The sequence below is a fragment of the Astyanax mexicanus genome, chromosome 11 (assembly GCF_023375975.1).
Source record: "Astyanax mexicanus isolate ESR-SI-001 chromosome 11, AstMex3_surface, whole genome shotgun sequence".
NCBI classification, from domain to species: domain Eukaryota; kingdom Metazoa; phylum Chordata; class Actinopteri; order Characiformes; family Acestrorhamphidae; genus Astyanax; species Astyanax mexicanus.
The window spans coordinates 26,395,400-26,415,593 of NC_064418.1; the positions used below are offsets into that span (position 1 = coordinate 26,395,400).

Genomic DNA, 20,194 nt, shown 5'->3' on the forward strand with positions numbered 1-20,194 from the left:
TTAATCAATAAATTTTTTTTTTATTATTATTTTATTTGTATATTACTTTGCAGCCTAATGCCACTTGTAAATAGTTACTCATTCAGAAAACTAAATAATCTAAAAATGTTATTCTTCATACTCTTTCTAAAGGTCGGTGGCTTGGTTCTCCTGAGTCTGGTATTATGCATATGGGCAATAGCCATATATTGTTCAAGATGGAAAAAAGCATGTTGTTCAGTAAAGTATAATATGTCCCTCATGGATGAATATGAGATTGATGAGGCTAACAACAATCTGGAAAAAATAATTAGAGAACTGGTCAAAAATAGTGCACATGCCAGCATACAGGATCAAGTGGAAGAAATAAAAGAGCAGTGGTAAGCATCCCAATTAATTTAACCCCTTTTACGCTGCAACAAAGTTAGATTATCAAAACATAGATTAATCAGTGAATCAATGTGAAATTGCCATATCATTTTCAAATGATGAAATAAAAAACAAACTCTTTACTTCTTTTTTTACATTATACTACGTTACTCATATTAATTTCAAATTGTGTAGAGTAACAATTTCTCAATGGAAGCTGAGTGCAAAGTTTATTAGTCATTGTGTCTATTGGGAATAAAATAGCTTATGTTTATCACAATCCATACACCATGTAAACGTGACAGAAGCCTGTTATTATTGTTATTTTTATTCCTAAATTATATATACAATATAATACATAAATGTATTTGTTGGAGTGGTCAAAGACTGCTTAATGAAGCTACTGTTTGGCTATCATCTATTGTAGTGAACCTTCTCACTTATCTCACTTATCTTCCTTACCTCAGCACTTCAGGGCGTGACTACATAAGGATTCCTGACACAGACACAACCGATCCCGGACAGCAACCAAGTTTCACATGAACGGACTGCTAATGCTCACTTATCCTTTGCCATTAATCTTTAGTGCCAAATGGTGCCCTAATCAACACACACGCACACACCCATAGTGTGACTCCTGGAGAACTGCTGTTTAAAAAGTGTTCAAGTGGGACAGAAAAATGGATGTCTGATGGAATGAAACAATAAAGCAATAATACACTTAAGTTACTAATGGAATAATGGAACTGTGTTCCTGTGTATCGCTGTTTATTGAAAGATTTTGAGGTAAAGAGGATGAGAAAATACGATCTGTTTGGTTATAAACACTCCCTGAGTTGAAATAGTTTCATTGCTGCTCTGCTTGTAGCTGCATTGTTGCTAGGTTAATGTGGTGGCCTCTATTATTAGCCATTTTGGTCAAAATTGTGGAAATCTTACTTTGTGGAAAAACTTACTGAAAATAAACACCCAACTAAACGGTTTCCAGAAGAGAAATTTGTGTAGATTAAAGTCCAGTGCTTGTTGGAATTACAAGGGTCCCCTATTTTTGGCCACCTTACATTCAGCTTAAAATACCCCATATTAACTTGAAAATATATACTCAAGCTTTTATTTTAGTAATAACAACTCTCAACCTGACATTGGTGGCTGTGTGTAATAATGAGTATTTTCAAATCGCTGGGCTTATTTGTTTGCCTGCTCCGCCTATTGGAGACATGGCGTTTCTGCACTGTGCCTATGAGATGTAGAGCCTCCCAGTGGTGTATAATGACACCGCATTTGATTTGTAAGCGCTGCATCGTTGCTAGGTTACCTGTATGCGGCGGAGTAATACATGAAGAGATAATGTCTGATAATGTCACTCATAAAACGCCCATCAGCCTTGCATGGTTGGATCTAACTGTGGTATAACCTAAGCTATACAATATGTTATAAAAGATCCAGTAATGAACACTACTACTATGACAGCGTTTTAGTGCCAAGTTGATTTTGAGAATAAACTCATAATTTTCGGAGAAAAAAAAGATGTATGATGTATGGAACTGCATTACGAGATTTAAGTTTTGATATTACGAAAGTAAAGTCACAATTTCAGTGTTGTGTGTCCACTGTTCTTATTAGAAAATGCAAATAAAAATTCCAAGCCTCGTATCTTACATGTTCAAGTATTTCATTTGTTTTATTTATAAAATCAAGCTTGAAGTGCCTTACAAATAAACAAACAACACATATCAGATAAACAAATAAAAACAATCATAATTAGAGATTAATTAGCGCAGGTCTCAACATCTGTCAAAGTTTCAGTCGGAAGAGTAGTTGCTCTTACTAAAAGCAGTATGTTTATTACTTAAACAGCAGTATGTTGCTGTAGGGTATTTGCCAAAAGCTGTGTTCCAACCTATACATCCAATGTATTATTAATGCATTGAATGTTTTAGTTTTATACAGTTTTATAGGCAACATGAGTAAAATATAGTGTAAACAAGCAGAAACTTTGAACTCCTTCTGGTTAAGATATAGTAATGATCAAACAGAGTACCAATAGAATGCCAACCATGGACAAGTTAACACAATTACATTCCACAGCAGTTTGAAATAAGACATTTCTTCATCTGGCATTTCTCATGAAATGAGTTCCATTTGGTTCTTCAGTATGGAGCTGATTTAGTATTGCATTCTGATGATATAATTCATTATAGCTACTGCCACAAATATCTCCATTACACACCGAAGATGACCCTGAGATCTGCGAGGGAGAGTTTGGTGAAGGAGGAGCCAGTTCCGGACAGGACTTTCTGGGCCAGCTCCTTTTTCTTCTCCTGCAGTGAGGAGATCTTATCCTCCACCGTGCCCTCGCAAACAAACCTACAGAGGAAAGAGCCAAAGAATGATTAATAATGTGTCCTTCAAAATATTGGAACAGCATGTCTAATATTTGGTTTTGTATTCCTTGCTTGCAATTATTATATCAAATCGTCAAAATCCAGGACAAACTCTTTATTACCCTTTAAAAAGTTAAAATGTCAAAATATTCCTAATAATTAAAAATTCATAGCTCTTTAAAAGGGTGTAATCTGCAGTATTATGCTGATCATTAAATGACAAGATGAAAATTCATTGCAATCATTTCTGGAATAATATAGAAAATATTAATTTATTAAAAAAAGGTGGAAATCATTGTGTTTTTAAAGCTAATATTGTAAACGTTTGGGTATCAGGCCACAAATACTTTGGAAATGACAAATAATATTGTTGCCGTGAGCATCTCTGGTGCTCTAGATCAATGGTTCTGAAACAGTGGTTACTTGGGTTATAAGAACCACTTGACCACTAGACAGCGGTCTTTAGATGGCTCTGATCCGGTTGGATAAAAAAAAAAAAAACTGTTCTTGAATTTTTATCCAACAGTTTATGAGCATTTGGGAACTGAGGACACTAACTGTTGAAGCTTTGTAGGTGGAATACTTTCCCATTCTTCATATATTAAATAGTAACCCCAATATACATAGGCCTATGTATTTTAAGTAGCTTTCGTACTTCCTAAGAGTACAGGACAAACATGTCCGTTAACGTCTATCAAACATCACTATGTATTCACTAATCATCAGCATCACAAGCCTACGAATCCAAACCTCACCTGTGAATAGTAACGTCCAGACGCTGACCCACTCTATAAATTCTATCACAGGCCTGGTCCTCCAGTGCTGGATTCCTATAAAAATACACATCATATTAGACCAATAGCTCAAATAGACCAAGCATGTATGATGTAGTTAGGAAATCTGTTGCATGGGGTCATGGATGCACATTTCACTTGAAATTTTCCCTTTATTTAAAAAACCGTGTACGGGCTTACCAGTGCATGTCTATGAGGAACAGATGGTTACCACCAGTCAGATTAATGCCCACTCCACCAGCACATAAGGACACCAACATTACCTATAACACAAACATTCAGACAGGGTGCCATGTTTAATATCACATACACATTTTAGATAACTTTAGTTAACCTATCATTAGGTTAAATGGTGTTCATTGTTTATGGCATTGTTTATCTTTTGTTTTCAGAAGCAGTTGAGGTGGTAATTAAACAGCTGAATGCTCTACTTATGAGGAGTTGTCTGCATATATTTGAGTCATGTAATTTCTTAATAGTGTAAGGAAACAAACCTGTGGTCCTTTAGGGTTAGTGTTAAATTCCTCCACCAGGTCCATGCGCCGCTTTGGATTGACTTTGCCGTCTATAACTTCAAAGTGCAGACCCATCTTCTTCAAATGAACTGCTACAATTTGTAGCATACTTGTCCACTGGGAAACAACCACACTGCCAAGACACCAGACAATCAAAATTTTACAAAAGTAGTTCAAACATGCAGTAAATACCTGATTACAAGAACAGAAAAATGTACAGAATGATGTACAGAAAAATGTGTACCTTTTCTGATTTTTCTTACGGATCTCTTTCAACTCTGAAAGAATAGCTGAAATCTGAACAAAAAGAAACAAGTCAGAAACAACAGTACATGTCAGATGGGAAAGTCAGGTCTATGTGTAAAAGTCTTCTACATATTAAAACAAAGCCTCTGCATAATATTTTTCTAAAATATTTGCTAATAAAATTTTTAAATCTCTTTTGCATAGTAATTATTTTTGACTTGATTGTAAATTAGTGGAAAAAATCGTATTCATTCTATAGAGTCAAATATACAAATGTGCATAAAGGGTTTTAATACTTTCTGAAATCACAGCAGATTAGTTAGTGGTTGTCCTCAGAATTTCTTCTTGAAATGAGACTGCATCACCTTCACTTAAATTATGATCTTTAGCAACACTAATAAGGATGCCTACATCGAAATGAGCAGGGGTCCTCGCTATGTTTTCCTTCTGAATGGAAAACTGGGGGAAGCACCTAAATAAATAAAACTGAATAATTCCAGTATTTTGTCCAAGGGTAAGCACTAACTGTGGTTAACAGTGCTAGCCAGCTCCAGTTAGCAGTGGCAGTCTGTCGCGGTTAGCAGCGCTAACTATCTTATACTCTGTAATTTATAGGACTAGCTTTAATGCTTCTTAGAAACTGACCGGTAGAGTTCATACATAAGGCACACTGGATTAAATGGGAAAAAAAAATTGTTCATTTAATTGTTTTAATGAGTTTTCCAAAGTTTGTGATAAACAACGTGAAAGGCTTTACTCACCTTGGTGCTCTCACGACTTTCCTCAAAAAGCTCAGAACGGAAGCGACTGCCATTAAGGGAGACCGTGGCTTTTGGGTCGGACTGAGAGGGCTCAGACAGAGACAGGGCACACAACTGCTCCTCTAAAGACAGAGCTATTCCATCACCCTGCAGCTCTGACTGATCCAGTGTCTGCAAAACACAGACCAAACTGCACATGCTGAAACTGATCACACTGATCATACGAACACAGGATGCGTCTGGGTGTTAAAAAGTCACCTTCTTAAGCAGAGACAGGTGGCAGCAGCACTGCCTGAGACGCAGCAGCAGAGACAGGATGTGGATGGTGCTAGAACCCTTCTGAGAGTTCTGAGAGGAGGACACAGACTCCTGCTGGGACATCCCAAACTCGCGTGCAACTAAAACACACACATTGATACATGAAAAAAGAGAGACACAGAAGCCTAGTTTCTGTTATAAGCCTTAAAACTTCTCTGTGACAACTTCGATGCTCTCTTATTAGGATTATGAATGCTTTTGTTAGCCATGATTATGATATTGTTACTTGTGGAGAATTTTAATATTCTTCTGGGTGATGTATGACGGGTTTGCCTGTTGCCAGTTCTTTCTATGGTTTGACTCCTACAGGTTCCATACTCCATTTGCATATGCAACTTGCCACTGACTTAACCCCCAAAAAATGGTCCTTGGCCTACATGAACATTTTATCAACCATTTAAAATCTAAACAAATTAAAGCATCAGTGTAGCCACTAAAATTGACTGATAGACTAAACTGAAATGACTCAGGTTCTTTAATGGTAAAAGAGAGAGGTGTCGAGTAACTAAGTACAAATACTTCAGTACCTTACTTAAGCAGAAACATTGGTTACCTATACTTGATATACTAGAATTTTTTTTTATTATATTTTACTTCTGCTTCTTACATTTAAAAACAATTATCTGTTCTTTCTACTCCTTACATTTAAAAAAAATTGCCCCATTACTCCCATTTTATTGGTTTATATGTGATCCATCACACCTGTACACGTCACGTCATACTGCCGCAATATATTGGCATTGTACCAAAATGCAATGGGCACACTATTTTTACTTTTCCAATTTAAGGAGTTTTGATATATTACACTTACATGTAATAAAAAGCTTGAGTTAATCATTCAACTTCCACAGAAGTATTTTAAAACTAGTGCTTGGCGATTTACACGATTAATTCGAAGTACAGTTTTAATATGATATTAAAATGGAGAATGGATAGTGAAAAAATCTATTATAATCAAAAAACTAATTTTTGGAGGGAAAAAAATTAGAAGATTATTTTTAGGACATAATTGCCCAGCTCTATTTTAAACCCTAGTATATAGACTTCTACCTGAGTAATAAATGTGAATACTTTTCACACCTTTGGTGAAATATAGTGTTTTAGCCAAGCATAAAGGTGGACATTTCCTAATTGTGTTACAGAATTAATTCAATACATGGTTTCAGGTTTCCTTGAACAAATGGATTTCAAACATTAATAGTTTCTATCTTAAATAAGATGTATTATTTCGAAATATAATATGCCTTTAAATTCATGGTATTATAAATGTCCTTTTCATCTTTATTAAATCACACACTAGCTTTAGACAATATAAAGCATTACTGATGTTATAACATACAGATTAATATTAATAGAATTTTGATACCTTTCTCAAATGGGTTGCCACTGTGCCCTTGTTTAGCGTCTCCTCCCTCATGCCTGTTCAGATAGGACTGAAGGGTGGATCTGTTGAAGAGCACAGCTCAATGATTTACTCATTACATTGTATTTGTGTCTTATGACAGACCCAATACAGCTCTAACACATCAATACTCTACCTGGACTGTGCAAATACTACATCATAAACAGACTGCTCATCTTCAGACAGTTTTACTCTGTGGACTTCACAGGTTCGGTCCGGCAGAGATACCTAGCATAAGAAAACATAAGATATGTCTGTATTATATTCAGTTTTGGTAAACAGTATTAGAGCAGATTCTTATGCAAAGGTTGGGCCACACCTGAACAAACAAACTTAATAAATACGCTTATCACTGCTATTCAGAAAGAAGAAAAAAAATGGGTACAACAATGATGTGGTGCAATTGTAATTCTCTGCGTCCTTGTAGTCTTGGATAATGCAGCCGTCTGCCAATGGTGCTGGCCCTCATAGAATGACTCATGGAAGGTATTACTGCTCACTGAATGTCTGCTATTGGGTCAATTTGTGCATGTCACCCTAACCCTATGATGACCCCTCAAAGTCAAAGTCAAGTTCTTATATTTTTTCCCATTTTCTTCCCAATTTACAAGGCCAATTTCGCAACCCACTCATTAGGACTCCCCCATTCCTTGAGATGCCCCAACATTAGAAGGGCGAAGACTAGCACATGCTTCCTCGGACACATATGAAGTCAGCCACCGCCTCTTTTCGAACTGGTGAGTAGCTGAGTAGCCAGTGTGCTCGGAGGAAAGCGCAGCAACTCAGTTCTGATCGACATCACCCTTTGGAGTGATGTGGAGATAGAGCGCCATCTACCCACCCACAGAGAGCAAGGCCAATTGTGCTCTCTCAGGGCTCTTGTAGCCAATGGCAAGCTACATAAACAGGACTCGAACTGGCAATCTCCTGATCATAGTGGCAGCGCTTAGCCTGCTGGACCACTTGGAGCCCCACAACTGGACATCCTCAAAAGGTCAGTCAGGTACAGTGATATGACCCATCCTAGCTGACATGTCTCACGGTGTGAAGCTACCCACAATGTTTCATTTCTGTTGGTTTATTCGTTCTGGGGGCAACTATTTTAATAATAAATGCATTGAGTTGACTCATTTATTCTGCTAATGCCATATTTTTTTTTGCAAAATATTAAACTGCTTTCTCTATACAGAATCTAAATTGTTTTTCAATTAGAAAACCAAAAATACATGTTATTTGGCCAGGGATGCCCAATTAAAAAAAAAAAATCTGTATTTATGGCCTTCTTGTACATACCAGAGGCGCGCCTGTGGAGTCTTTCTGATCCTTGGTTCGGCGGAGAAGCAGAGACCTGGTGAGGATGTTGAGTCTCTCTCCTCCTCTCTTTGAACCATTGTCTACCTGAGCCTTCCACAGCTTATATTCATCAAAGGGAGAGCACCTCAAAAACCTACACACACAGAAAGATCTTAAAAAGGTCTTAATCAGATCAGTATGCATTTAAAGCTGCATCAGTCATAACATAAAGAGCTAATAAAGCAAGCATATCTTAAAAAAAATGAAAGTTGTTTAAAAGTACTAAGGCTGTAACATTTGTGGAAGAGTGGTGTCATACTTTAGCAGTGAGTACATGTCCAGCAGGTTGTTCTGAATTGGGGTTCCAGTGACAGCCCAACGTGCTCGGGCCCGGAGCTTGCACACAGCCATGGAGGTCTGAACTTTAGGGTTTTTGATGTTGTGAGCTTCATCCAGAACCACACGAGCCCAAGCAACACGCAGGAGAGGGGCCATTTCTGATGCCTGGACAGAAAGATTAGGGGTCACCTAATGAACTACTGGAAGAAGCGCCAGAAGCATGAAGTCAGGATTCCTTACCGTAAGCTCTGTGTCCTGACTTGGACGTTCTGCGTCTTCTTTCTGAACAGGGATCTCTTTAGAGACCAGACTGTATGTGGTGACCACCACATCATGCTCTGCCAGTCTAGTGGAAAGAGCACAGGAGAAAATGACAGAATTGAGATGCACAGAATTAGCAGACTGGCCTACAGCAGGCATGTCAAACTGCATGTCAAAGTTCTTTCCACTAACACGACAACTAACACAACTCTATAGGGATGTACAGTGGTAAGAACCTGGCAATAAAATAGGTTTCACAATACAGGGTTTATATATAACATAAAAGAATACAATAAATTATAATACTGCAGCAAGACAATAAACTACTATTAAAAAAAGTTTTTTTTTTTTTTTTTGGAAAAACAGCCATAGTATAAAAAGTCATGACAGTTGGACCTAGTACAACACTGCTACCTAGTGGTCAAAGCCGAAAGAACACATAAGATTTGAGAAAAGGATACTGTAAAATGTAGGTACTCAAGTGTAACTATATGTTTACACCCCTACAACTGCATTTAGCAGATGATCTTATCCAAAGAGACTTACAAATTATGTCATTTATTTGAATGACCAGGAGGTCATTCTGGAAGAGGAAACAAGATCTCTGAATGATATCAGCTATTTCTTTAGTTTTTAGAAAGAAAGGGTAGTAGTGAGACTGGTCTATATTCATAAACCTGAACAGGGTTCTGAAAAGGCATTTTAGTGCCTTTTTTAGTGCTTACAGTGCAGTTTCCTGTAAAGATTCAGAGTGAGTGCGTGCTTGTGTCATTGTGTGTCTTACACGCTTGCACTTTTCTGTCGGTTTGGCCCATGGTAGAGACACACACTCAGCCGACTGTTCTTTACGTGTTTCTCAATCTCCTTCTTCCAGTGATGCAGCAGAGAGGCAGGACAGATGATCAGAGTTCCCTGAGACGCCACCAAAGAGGAGTCTAATAAAAATTTGTTTTGCATCAGTTCAATCAGGATCATAGCATTTAAATTTACAGAAATGTCCATTAACACAGACAGACACTCTAGAGGAGTCTTTACCATTTTTGGAGATCCATCCTTCTAGTTTTGTGTCCTTTTCCTCCTTCTTTTTCCTCTGTGCCAGAATGAGAGCAATCATTGTGAGGGTCTTGCCCAAACCCATGTCATCCGCTGAAACAATAGAAATAAACAAACTGAAGTCAAAAAATAGAGAAACGCTCCAATTAATTTATCTGTCAATATGAGCACCATACCTAAAATATTATAATACAAAAATAGGTTCTATTCTGCCAGGCAAAAAAAAAAAATATATATATATATATATATACTATATACTATATTTATATAAATAAATAAAAAATAAAAAGAACCACAATTTGAATTAAATTTTAAGTGATTGACACCACTAATATAAATCTAAATTAATTTTGCCAATCTAATGCTGATTATTTTATTTACATTACTAAACGGATAAGAAATATGTAAACTATTTGATATTTGCATATAAGTGAATAAAAAAACTACTTAAACATAGTTTCCATTATTAATATAAGCAAACAACTATTAACCTTTAAGAACTAGTACAATAGAAGACTCTTTCAAACACATTCTTAAATAATGCAAAATATTGTTTATAATTATTATCATCAAAATCACTGTGAATTAATTTTCTTTGGGTAGTGTGATTTGTTCTCATTAATTATGGTGCAGATTCTTTTCTGTAGCATGTGATGCTATCGGTCAGGAAAGCCTTTTCTGCTCATACTCTTTTTTTTAAATATATAGTGTGTGAGAATTTTTTTTACAATTAAGTAAAAGGTTCTTAATGCCCACCCAGATACATTGTCAACCAAAAGCCAACTGTACTGCATTACTTTTCCTTTTACCAGTTTTGAAAAACAATCAAGCATTACCAAGAATACCACCACAGGGATTTTGAGTCTCCCTCCACAGCAGCCATGCCAGGGCTCTTCTCTGGTGAGGTAATAACTGGACCTGAAACATTAAGCAGGAATTAAGCTTATCATATTAATTTAATTTATTTGATTAATTTCATTTATTTTTTAACCCTCAGTCCATCCTCAGTGACTGATGACTTTAATGTGCTCTCTTACCTGCAGTACAAAACCAAACCTAAACCCAACAAGGCCACAAAAACATGAACCTTGCTTCCGACTTTGGTCTACCTGGTATTGAAAGGCCTTTAAAACTAATGCGAGTCTCTTACCTTGATTCCTTTGGGGTCCTCTGCCTCTGCATCTGGTGAAGGGCAGGACTCCAGTGAGTTGTGGAGGTGGTCAATTGCCTCAGTGGTGGCGTTGCGGACAGCAAGCAGTCTGTTCTCAGTCATTCTCCCTCCATAGAAAGCCTGGTTCTCAGGATTCACTGGGGAGGATGTGGCAGAAGACTCATTACAATGGATTAACAAATTAGATCAGGAACAATGATAACAGACAGTCTATTCATGCTGTGAGAGATGAGATGTTCATGCCAAGGAGAGGGTAAAAAAAAAGAAGGGGATTACCTCCATACATCTGTGTGTAACCCTGACTGAGATGTAGTTCTAAGGAGCTGACAGAAGCTTTCTGCTGGAAAAGTACTGGTGCCTCTGCCAAAAGCCTTGTGCCTCCTGGTCGGCTGAAAGGGTTGGACTGATTTGAAATAGGTACAGGTTTCTGCTGTTGCTCACGGTCTGCATCCTGAGACTCTATAAACAGATACAAAAACATTAAATTTATGAATACACAATCCAGTAAAGTATTACATCCTTTTTCTTTTAGTTTTCAAATGTTACAGCATTCCAAGCTTAATCTGAAGCCTATTCTAGTGTTTAGTTTAGAATATTACCAGTTAGAGCAGAACTGGTCAGACTCAAAGCGTCCAGTGCCTCTTCCAGCTGCTTTACTTGACTCTTCAGTCGCTCTCCTTTATCGGGAAGTGCAGAAACGTTCACCGCTGAGAGGGTGGCCTAAACAATGGGCAAATATACAGGGAAAGGATAAGCTGATTAATACTACAAAGGCTTTGGAAATTGGTTGCTTTGATTTCAAACATTTTACATTAAGATCACACCTGCATATTCAGAAGATCAGAAGTTAATGTTAGTCTATTTACATGTCACGTGATTTCATATCCAGACAATTTGAGTATAAAATGTATGCTATCTACACTCAATTTGACATGAATGACAATGTTTTGATATGCATCAGCTTTGGTTTTCCCTTGTTACAAACAAGCTCTCATTCAGACACGGCTTCTCATGTTTAGCTGAGATGGTGCCAGAAACCACAAATATTTTGCTATATGTTAGACTTAATAATGAATAATTTAATAGCAACAGCTTATGTTTATATATATTTTTAAACATTTCCAAAAGGCTGCACACTACTGGAAACATTGCTTAACATTAATAATGCATATTAAAGGAGAAGTCCGGTGTGAAACGGACTTGGGTTGTAGTGAAACAGGATAACAAGTACAAACTTTACTTTGTACAGCATTCAGACATACAGTGCTTTGAACTGATGTTCCCAACAGACTATCCAATACTAGGGATAAGGGAATAGCGTTACCCATGAAAAAATATATATTTTCACACCATTAACAAGCTTAAAGTTACTTCAAACATTATTGGCAGAAATCCAAGAGCCCTGAGTCGACTTCTAAGCACAAACAAATAGGTAAGATAGGGGAACAGATTGCTAAATTAATTCTGAGGAAATGCATGAAGTCTAACTGTTGCTAAAAATATCTTTAGATTATTCATGCAATTCCACAGAGTTACTTCTGAAAACTGTCGCCTTCGTCAGTCGACATATGATGACTCAATGAAATGTTTCAATTAACTACCTTTGCGCTTTCAAACCTCTTTTTTTTGTCAGGGCCCTTAGAATTCTGTCAATGAAGTGTGAAGCTACCTTGAGCTGGTTAATGATGTAAAAATAGCCATTTCTTTGCATGGGCAATGCTTTGCCCCTATTGCTAACATTGTAAGCCTGTTGGGAGCATCGGCTAGAAGCGCTCTATTTTTGGAATGCTGGCAGGGAACAAAAGTGGGCTATTCGTCAAAAGTTTGTAGTCATTATCATTATATATATTATATATTTCACTGCACCTCAAGTCCATTACACACCAGAGTTTTCCTTAAATAGAGTAAAATTAATTATGCTGCACATATATAATCTGCCTCTGGTAATTGGGAATGCCTATGGGAAATGGGAAGTGTGGGAAATTTCAACACTGCACGGCCTGTGACGTGACTATCATGAATGTGCATGATGACCCAATATACCCAATATACAACAATACATTTCCAATATTTTAAGTTTACATTATTTGCAGCATCTGTCACGGACTGACATTCGTTACAGGAAGCACTACATGAACTGGCTAAATCATTGGGTTTGTAGGTAGAGGTATTTGTTGTGGCCATTCTAGGCAGTTTTTCCTTTGGTTTTTAAATTATTTACATCAATATCAGAACTAAAGTGTGTCAACAGGAGTTAGAACTATATTGTGATCTAAATTTTGGCCACACTGTCCAGCACTAATGTAAAAAGAATGAAAAGAAACCAGCTGAATTTTTTTGTAGTACATATGTCTTGAAAAGATTATATATTTAAACTGCATCCTGAAACACTCTTGAAACAGTGGTGAAATAGCAAACTGTCAGCAGTGCATCTTGATTGCATTTACATATAGCCTTTTTTTTATAGCTACTCAATCAGCCCAAGATGCATGGATTTGCTAAGCATAATTCATTTTGTCTGAAAAGGAAAACAACAGCAGACAAATAATGAAAAAAGATGCATTCATTAAAACAAAAGTTATGTAAACTGAAAAATGCAACAGTACCTTCTTCTGTTTAAGCTGGGATGTTAGTTGGCTGTGGAGAGCTCTGGGGTCTTCTTTACTCTTGACTTTTGAGGCAGGCTGGAAGCCAGCGTAGGATGTGAGGGTTTTCTGAACCTGTCTAGTTGGGGTTAGGGAGGCCTGTACAGGACCTGGCTGCACAGACACCAGCTGAACATCATTATCCTCATCACTAAACTCTCCAAAAGGAGAGTTAATAGAGCTCTTGCTCTTCTGAGTTTTCTCCTGACTCGGGTTAGATTCTGTAGCTTGGGTACCATTTGGAACTTCTAATGTAGAGTTTGGGTTGTCTGCTTTGGCAGGTTGTGGACTAGGCGTCTTTTTAGTGGAAGTTAGTAGCTGCGAGTCTACAGCTGATGTAACAGTTTCCTTAGAGGTGATGTTTTGCTTTACACAGTGTACGGCAGATGTTTTATGACGAATACCCTCAGCTTTTTGAGGAGGGGTTTGTTGGGAGACTTCTGACTGAACTGTTTGAACAGTGTCTGGGGCTGCTTCGACCCTTTCCTCTTTATTGTGGACCCCTTGGGCATATGATTTCAAGTTTTTCTCCATTTGTTGCTGCTTTATACTTTCAAACTTTTGGTTAGCGTTTGAAGCCTCAGTGTCCTTTGCTCCAGTAGCAGCCACTTCACCACTGCCACTGTTCTTCCTCTCCTCATCAGATGTTCGCTTTTTTATTTTCATTCCTGCAGGAAGTTGCTTATTTCTCCAAGACTCTTCAGGCTCTTGCTCTGCACAACTGGTGACTTCTCTATTTGAGACAGCTGTACTTTTAGAACCTCTCATGTTTTCTTGTGGCACTTCTCCTTTCACTGCTTTTCCTTCTTGAAGTTTTCTCCACTCTGAAGTTTGGTCTACTTTGCTAGGGGCTTTGAAGGGGTTTCTAACAGGAGGTAGACTTGAATGGTGATTCTTTTTGTCTGACAAGGGACTCCTTTCTGTATCTTTCTTTAAAAGAAGCAGAAAAAATATACCAAAGTTTTTTTTTTTTTTTTTTTACATTTCTTTGTTTGTGATTCTCTTGTTGTATTGGACAGTCAAGAATAAACACTCTACAACAACCAGCTGTAATAATGGATGGATTGAACTACATGGAGGACATTGGTTATTTTAAAAAGAAACTAACATCAGTAGGTAAGTTGCTTGGCTTACTGATGCTTCTTTTTCCATAACCAATAACCTCTCTGTAGTTAACTGCATCCATTACAGTTATACTAACTTAATTAAGCTTAAGCACAACTTAATAAGCAATAGTTACCTCTAACCATGGAATACTCCCACACCACTTCTGTCCCTCTTTCTTTCCTGTCACGCAGCGATACAATAACCTGATGGTTAAAAAATGATTTATCAAAATATTCGTTGCAAACCTTCCATCACAATATAAAAACACACAATTAAAAACACAACTTACTTGTAATTGTTCTGTTTTTCATTGTGAATTACAGCCTGAAGTTCGACCAATGCATCTTCATGGAGAAGGCAGTGAGAAGGTGGAACTCTTGACATTAGGAATAAACTCATATTAGCAAAGTACAGTATCTTCAAATAAACACCCAGTCTATAATACAAAGCCAAGGATACAAACCAATGACTTATGGCATTAAACATGTTCTTAAAAACATTCTGTCAAGTTGTGCTTTTTGTCTGTGCTGCACACACAAAAAAATTATGTGTTTTTCATGATAATAGTGTTCCTCTGATGCACCAAACAATTTGATCTTACTGTTATTATTTGCTTGAGATATACAAAATGATACAAATACACAGTGTTGTAGAAATGAAAATGAAAGGTGGGTCAATACCCACCTCTCGTCCGGGGTACAACTCCCCTGCGTGTTCGTTTGATAGAGAGAGTCAGACAGGTGGAGTGAAGTTGAAAGCAAACCAAGTATTTATTACAAAGTACTGGATCCAGGAGAACATACAAAACCAATTATTAGCTGTCTCAGTATAAGTTCTGACCCCCCTCTAATCTGACTCCATGTTTATACCCCAAATGACGTGAAACCTGCTGATGAGGCGTTGCTAAAATCATCTCATGTTAGCATGCGTAGTTTCACAGGTCTGACCGGACCACTAGTGTTTGGCCTTGACTGTATCCAGCCGGACAGTGTAGTATTGTTTCAAGAATTGACTGGGTCCAGTCAGACAGTGTGATATTGTTTCAGTAATCAGACAGTGCCGCCCTCCCTATGTGCGCGTGTCCTCCTCCCGCTTTGGTAGGTGAAGAACTTTGCACGCACAGAGAGAAAGGCCGCACTGTTCGTCCCGAAGTCTCCTTTGTATCAATTCAGTTCGTACAGAGTGCACTAGCTGATGATTGATGGCCGTTAGTCAGAAACATGCAGTGAATGAAATGCTTCAAGCATAAGCTACACACGTCACACAATGGATTCCATATATTATATGTTAATGTGTTAGTAGCGCGTGGTTAGTCCGCCATATAATAGGTCCTATGTGTTAGTAAACGTGTTATGTATCGTGTGGGTTAATTTGTCATAATAAAGTCTGTGTTAGACACATGCCTGATCAAACAATGTTTTACTATATATGTAAAGAATATATTGTGATTATTGGTTAATCTTCTATATAAATGCGTGTAAAATACACTGTGAGTAATAAAAATGATCAAATACAATGTGAGTATTGGCTATGCATATAGAATACAAGGTTCCACACAATGATTATGTAATTATAGATACTAAGATAAGTAATCATAATTGAAAGATATTTGTCAATACACTCAAGGTAAAATAAACAGTTACTCTTCAACAGTAATACAAAAGTGTACATAGCAAGACAACTTATATAAAGCATTTTAAAATATTTACAGTGTATTTACTTTAGAATAATGTAAATTACCATATAAACAGCTCTGGAAAATTTAAGAGACTACTTCAGTTTCTGAATCAGTTTCTCTGATTTTGCTATTTACAGGTTTATGTTTGAGTAAAATGAACATTGTTGTTTCATTTTATAAACTACAGATAGCAATTTCTCACAAATTCCATATAAAAATATGGTCATTTAGAACATATATTTGCAGAAAATGAGAAATGGCTGAAATAAGAAAATAGATGCAGAGCTTTCAGATAAGTCAGTACTCACTCGGCAGGCTGAGCGAAAGTGCAGGGTGTTTCGTCGCGGGCTGTACAAACGTAGAAACTCTTCCCTTTATTCGGCCCTTCCTTCACCCCGGTCTTCAACAAGCAGAACCCGCCTGAATTAAAAACACAGGGTTAAATAGGCTCAGCGGTTAAACCAGGCCTGCACAGTTCAGGCCTGCAGATGTTTCGGTTTGTTGGCTAGTTAATGTTAGCACTTTCAGAGCTAACGCTAAACTATACAGCAAAGCACTGGAGTGCGGCTACCGGCTAACTAACTAACTAACTACTTACCAGTTTATTCATAAAGTGAACTAACCCTAGTCACGTGCCGCTTACCGTGTTTATCACAGAGAACCCTCTGCATGGTGTAAAGTGGTGTAAACTGTAGCTCTGTGACGGAGCTAATGTAAGGAGCCCGCTCGCCGGTTAGTGTGTACTGCCTCCCCGTAACGTCCTGATGGCGTCACCTCCCCGCTCAGCCAACCGGGTCAGGAGACACCAGAGCTGCGCTTCCTCTCCTCACCACCAGGTGACACTCTTACCTCATACTGGAGACACTGGAAACCATCACACACCATCTGACCGAGTAAATTCATCATACACTATAAACACACTTCTACCTGCTTCACTGCTGGGTCCTCCATAAAGTCATTATTATGAAATACCAAGTCATTATTTTATATACAAAATCACTGTTTTGAGATATTAAATAATTATTTTTAAATGCTACATTTTTATTTTTATATACTAAGTCATTATTTTGAGATACCAAGTCATTATTTTGAGATACTCAGTCATTATTTTTAAATACTAAGTCATGATTTTGATATACTAAGTCCAAGTCATTTTTATGAAATACCAATCATTAATTTGGGATATTAAGTCATATTATGAGATACTATGTCTCTATTTTAATATACTTAGTTATTATTTTGAGATACCAAGTCATTATTTTGAGATACTAAGTCTCTATTTTAAAATATACTTAGTTATTATTTTGAGATACCAAATCATACCCCCAGACATAGTATCTCATAATTATAACTTACCGTATTGTATTTATGGCTTCTATCTCATAATTATAACTTACCATCTCGTAACTATGACTGTCTCCCTTATAATTATAACTTACCGTATTGTATTTTTGACTTTCTATCTAATAATTATAATTTACCATATTGTAAGTCTAACTTTCTATCTCATAATTACAACTAATAATCTCGTAATTATAACTTACTTTTTTCCAAGTGGCTGTAAATGCATTATGTCTTAAATTCAGACAGAATAATCAGACTTACATGAATGTTGGGCTGTACTGATTACATTCAATATCACAGTGTTATAGATACAGTACCAGTCAAAGTTTAGAAACACCTCTTCTTTCTTTTTATGATTTTTTCATTGTAAAATTTAATATTGAAGGCATAATAAAAAAAGAGTTCCTGGAGGTGCTGAAAAATAGTTGGCTGCTTTTTCTTCACGCTGTGAAGCTCCAGCTCATCCCAAAAGATTGTTTTCATGTCTTAAATATTCATCTAAAACATACAAAATAAAGTATTAAAAACATTGTACGGTATATCTCTAACTACAATAAAACTTGATTTAATAAAGTCATTGAGCACAATAGCAATATTACTAATATTACTATGTCCTTCATAGAAAGAAAAATGACTATGTATTTATTTTTAAACAATCTGAAGTAGCCAGTAAATTACATTTACATTTACATTTACATTTAGGGTATTTAGCAGACACCCTTATCCAGAGCGACTTACAACAGTGCTTCAATGTTACTTCAAATATCCAAAGCTAGTTTGTAGACTAGGATCAAGAGATACGCAGATCTTGATCATGTTTAGAACCCTAGGAACCTTTTTTTATTTTTTATTAGTTTAGGAAAGATGTGTCTTCAGTCGACGTTTGAAGACCGCAAAATTACATATTGGACATTGTGTTTAACTGTCAGTTCAAGGATATCCACAAAATAGAATTAACCAAGTTAGAAAACAAACCAGTTGGGTACACCATTTATTTTACCCTACTGTATTGTTTATTATATGTTTTAAGAGAGTAAGAAAGTGCTAATTTGCAAAACACATGTAAAGCCAGTGCTGTGCATAGAACAGATGGGAGAATATACTTTATACTCTATATTTGGGTCCATAATTATTTGGAATGTGTCATATGTTGAAATTGGGAACACATGAACACATGCTAATGGTTTAGACTGATATTATTCATCACTCCTTTGCAGCAGTTGATTGGCTTTAAATCAACACCTAAGATGCATGTCTGTGCTTTTGCATGTGACTGAACAAATTTTGAATAACATTTTAGTAGTATAGTTTTTAAACCCAGATAGCATACCCATGTGAAGGGCCCAATCAGGACCAGAAGTGGTTAAACATGGGTCTCATCTGGGTTATACACTGCACATGAGGCCTTGATGGGACCCATGTGAGAATAAGATGGCTGTAATGATGAGGCCCATTTATGAGGCCCAGCTGGGTTTAGCATCACAGGTGCAAACCCATTTAGAACCCATGCCCACCTGAAACCCACCTAGCCCCATGTTTCACTCATGTGAGCCCCATACGAAAATGTTGGCTGGGAAGTTATATTTAGTGAACAGGAATAATGCTAACTTACAGAGGACAGACTGGCTTGCAGTGATGGTGATGAAACAGTTGAGAAACAGTCGTGTTGTGGCCAGAAGGCCGCACACTCTTTTGCCCCCCTGCCTTACAGAGCTCTCGCCACACACACACACACACACACACACCCCAGATACAGTACACAGCCTTGGGGCCTGATGAGTGGAGCACACATCAGTGCACAGTGCAGTTTGAAACATCTACTGTGCCTCAATGAAGAGCAGGTTGTGTTTGGTTGATTTCCTGCCACTGATTCAGACTATGTTACACACTTTGGTCACGCACATGTAGCCCTCAGGTCAGGCCTCTGAACTGTTGTAAGATGCTTCTAAGTTAAAGTAGGACAGCAAGAACCCCCTGCTGTCACATCAGCATAAATATCACCTGAGGCTTGACAGTGTAGATGAGGTAATGTACGCTTATCAATACTTTGATATGCCTTTTTTTGTGCTGAGACAGACGTTTATCTGAGTCATAATCCTGTTATGGAAAGTGCCATTCGCTTACAGCACTTTTCTCCCCCTTTTACACACTGGCCTCAGATATTTCAATCAGGGTTTCCCCTGAGGTGCCACAGCGCACTGAGGGAGGGCTGAGGAGGAAAACACACTGCAGGGAAGTGTGAGTTCTAACTCTGAAGCACTATATGACTGACTAAACTAATCCTAGCTAGGGAAAAGAAGACATGGCCCAGGATATCAGTATTGAGATGTTATTTACTGCTATGCTATTCCATGAGGTAGACTGGACTGGGGTTTGATTCCCCCACAGGCAAATGTATTTTACCACACTGCACAAAAAAACCTTGGAAAAAATTCCAAATACTGCATTTTTCTGTTTCTGTAACATTAAACCCGATCTCTCTCTCTTTCTTTATGACTGTCTGCTAAGTTATGAAAAAGGTAAATAACAAATATA

The 20,194-nt window shown here is 37.3% G+C and overlaps 1 protein-coding gene across 1 annotated transcript; it reads right to left on the reverse strand.

The window, feature by feature from the left end:
- Positions 1 to 2,003: 2,003 nt before the first annotated feature.
- Positions 2,004 to 17,087, reverse strand: ttf2 (transcription termination factor, RNA polymerase II). The gene is made up of 23 exons (XM_049485045.1): positions 16,959 to 17,087; positions 16,624 to 16,735; positions 14,927 to 15,013; positions 14,771 to 14,840; positions 13,492 to 14,460; positions 11,485 to 11,605; positions 11,162 to 11,344; positions 10,865 to 11,022; positions 10,551 to 10,632; positions 9,697 to 9,807; positions 9,446 to 9,596; positions 8,641 to 8,746; positions 8,381 to 8,565; positions 8,062 to 8,215; positions 6,905 to 6,996; positions 6,733 to 6,812; positions 5,307 to 5,446; positions 5,049 to 5,219; positions 4,286 to 4,338; positions 4,021 to 4,174; positions 3,707 to 3,789; positions 3,488 to 3,562; positions 2,004 to 2,715 (listed from the first exon to the last, which is right to left on the reverse strand). The coding sequence occupies exons 1-23, from the start codon at positions 16,984 to 16,986 to the stop codon at positions 2,571 to 2,573; spliced, it is 3,510 nt and encodes a 1,169-aa protein (XP_049341002.1). The 5' UTR covers positions 16,987 to 17,087; the 3' UTR covers positions 2,004 to 2,570.
- Between the last annotated feature and the right edge of the window lie 3,107 nt (positions 17,088 to 20,194).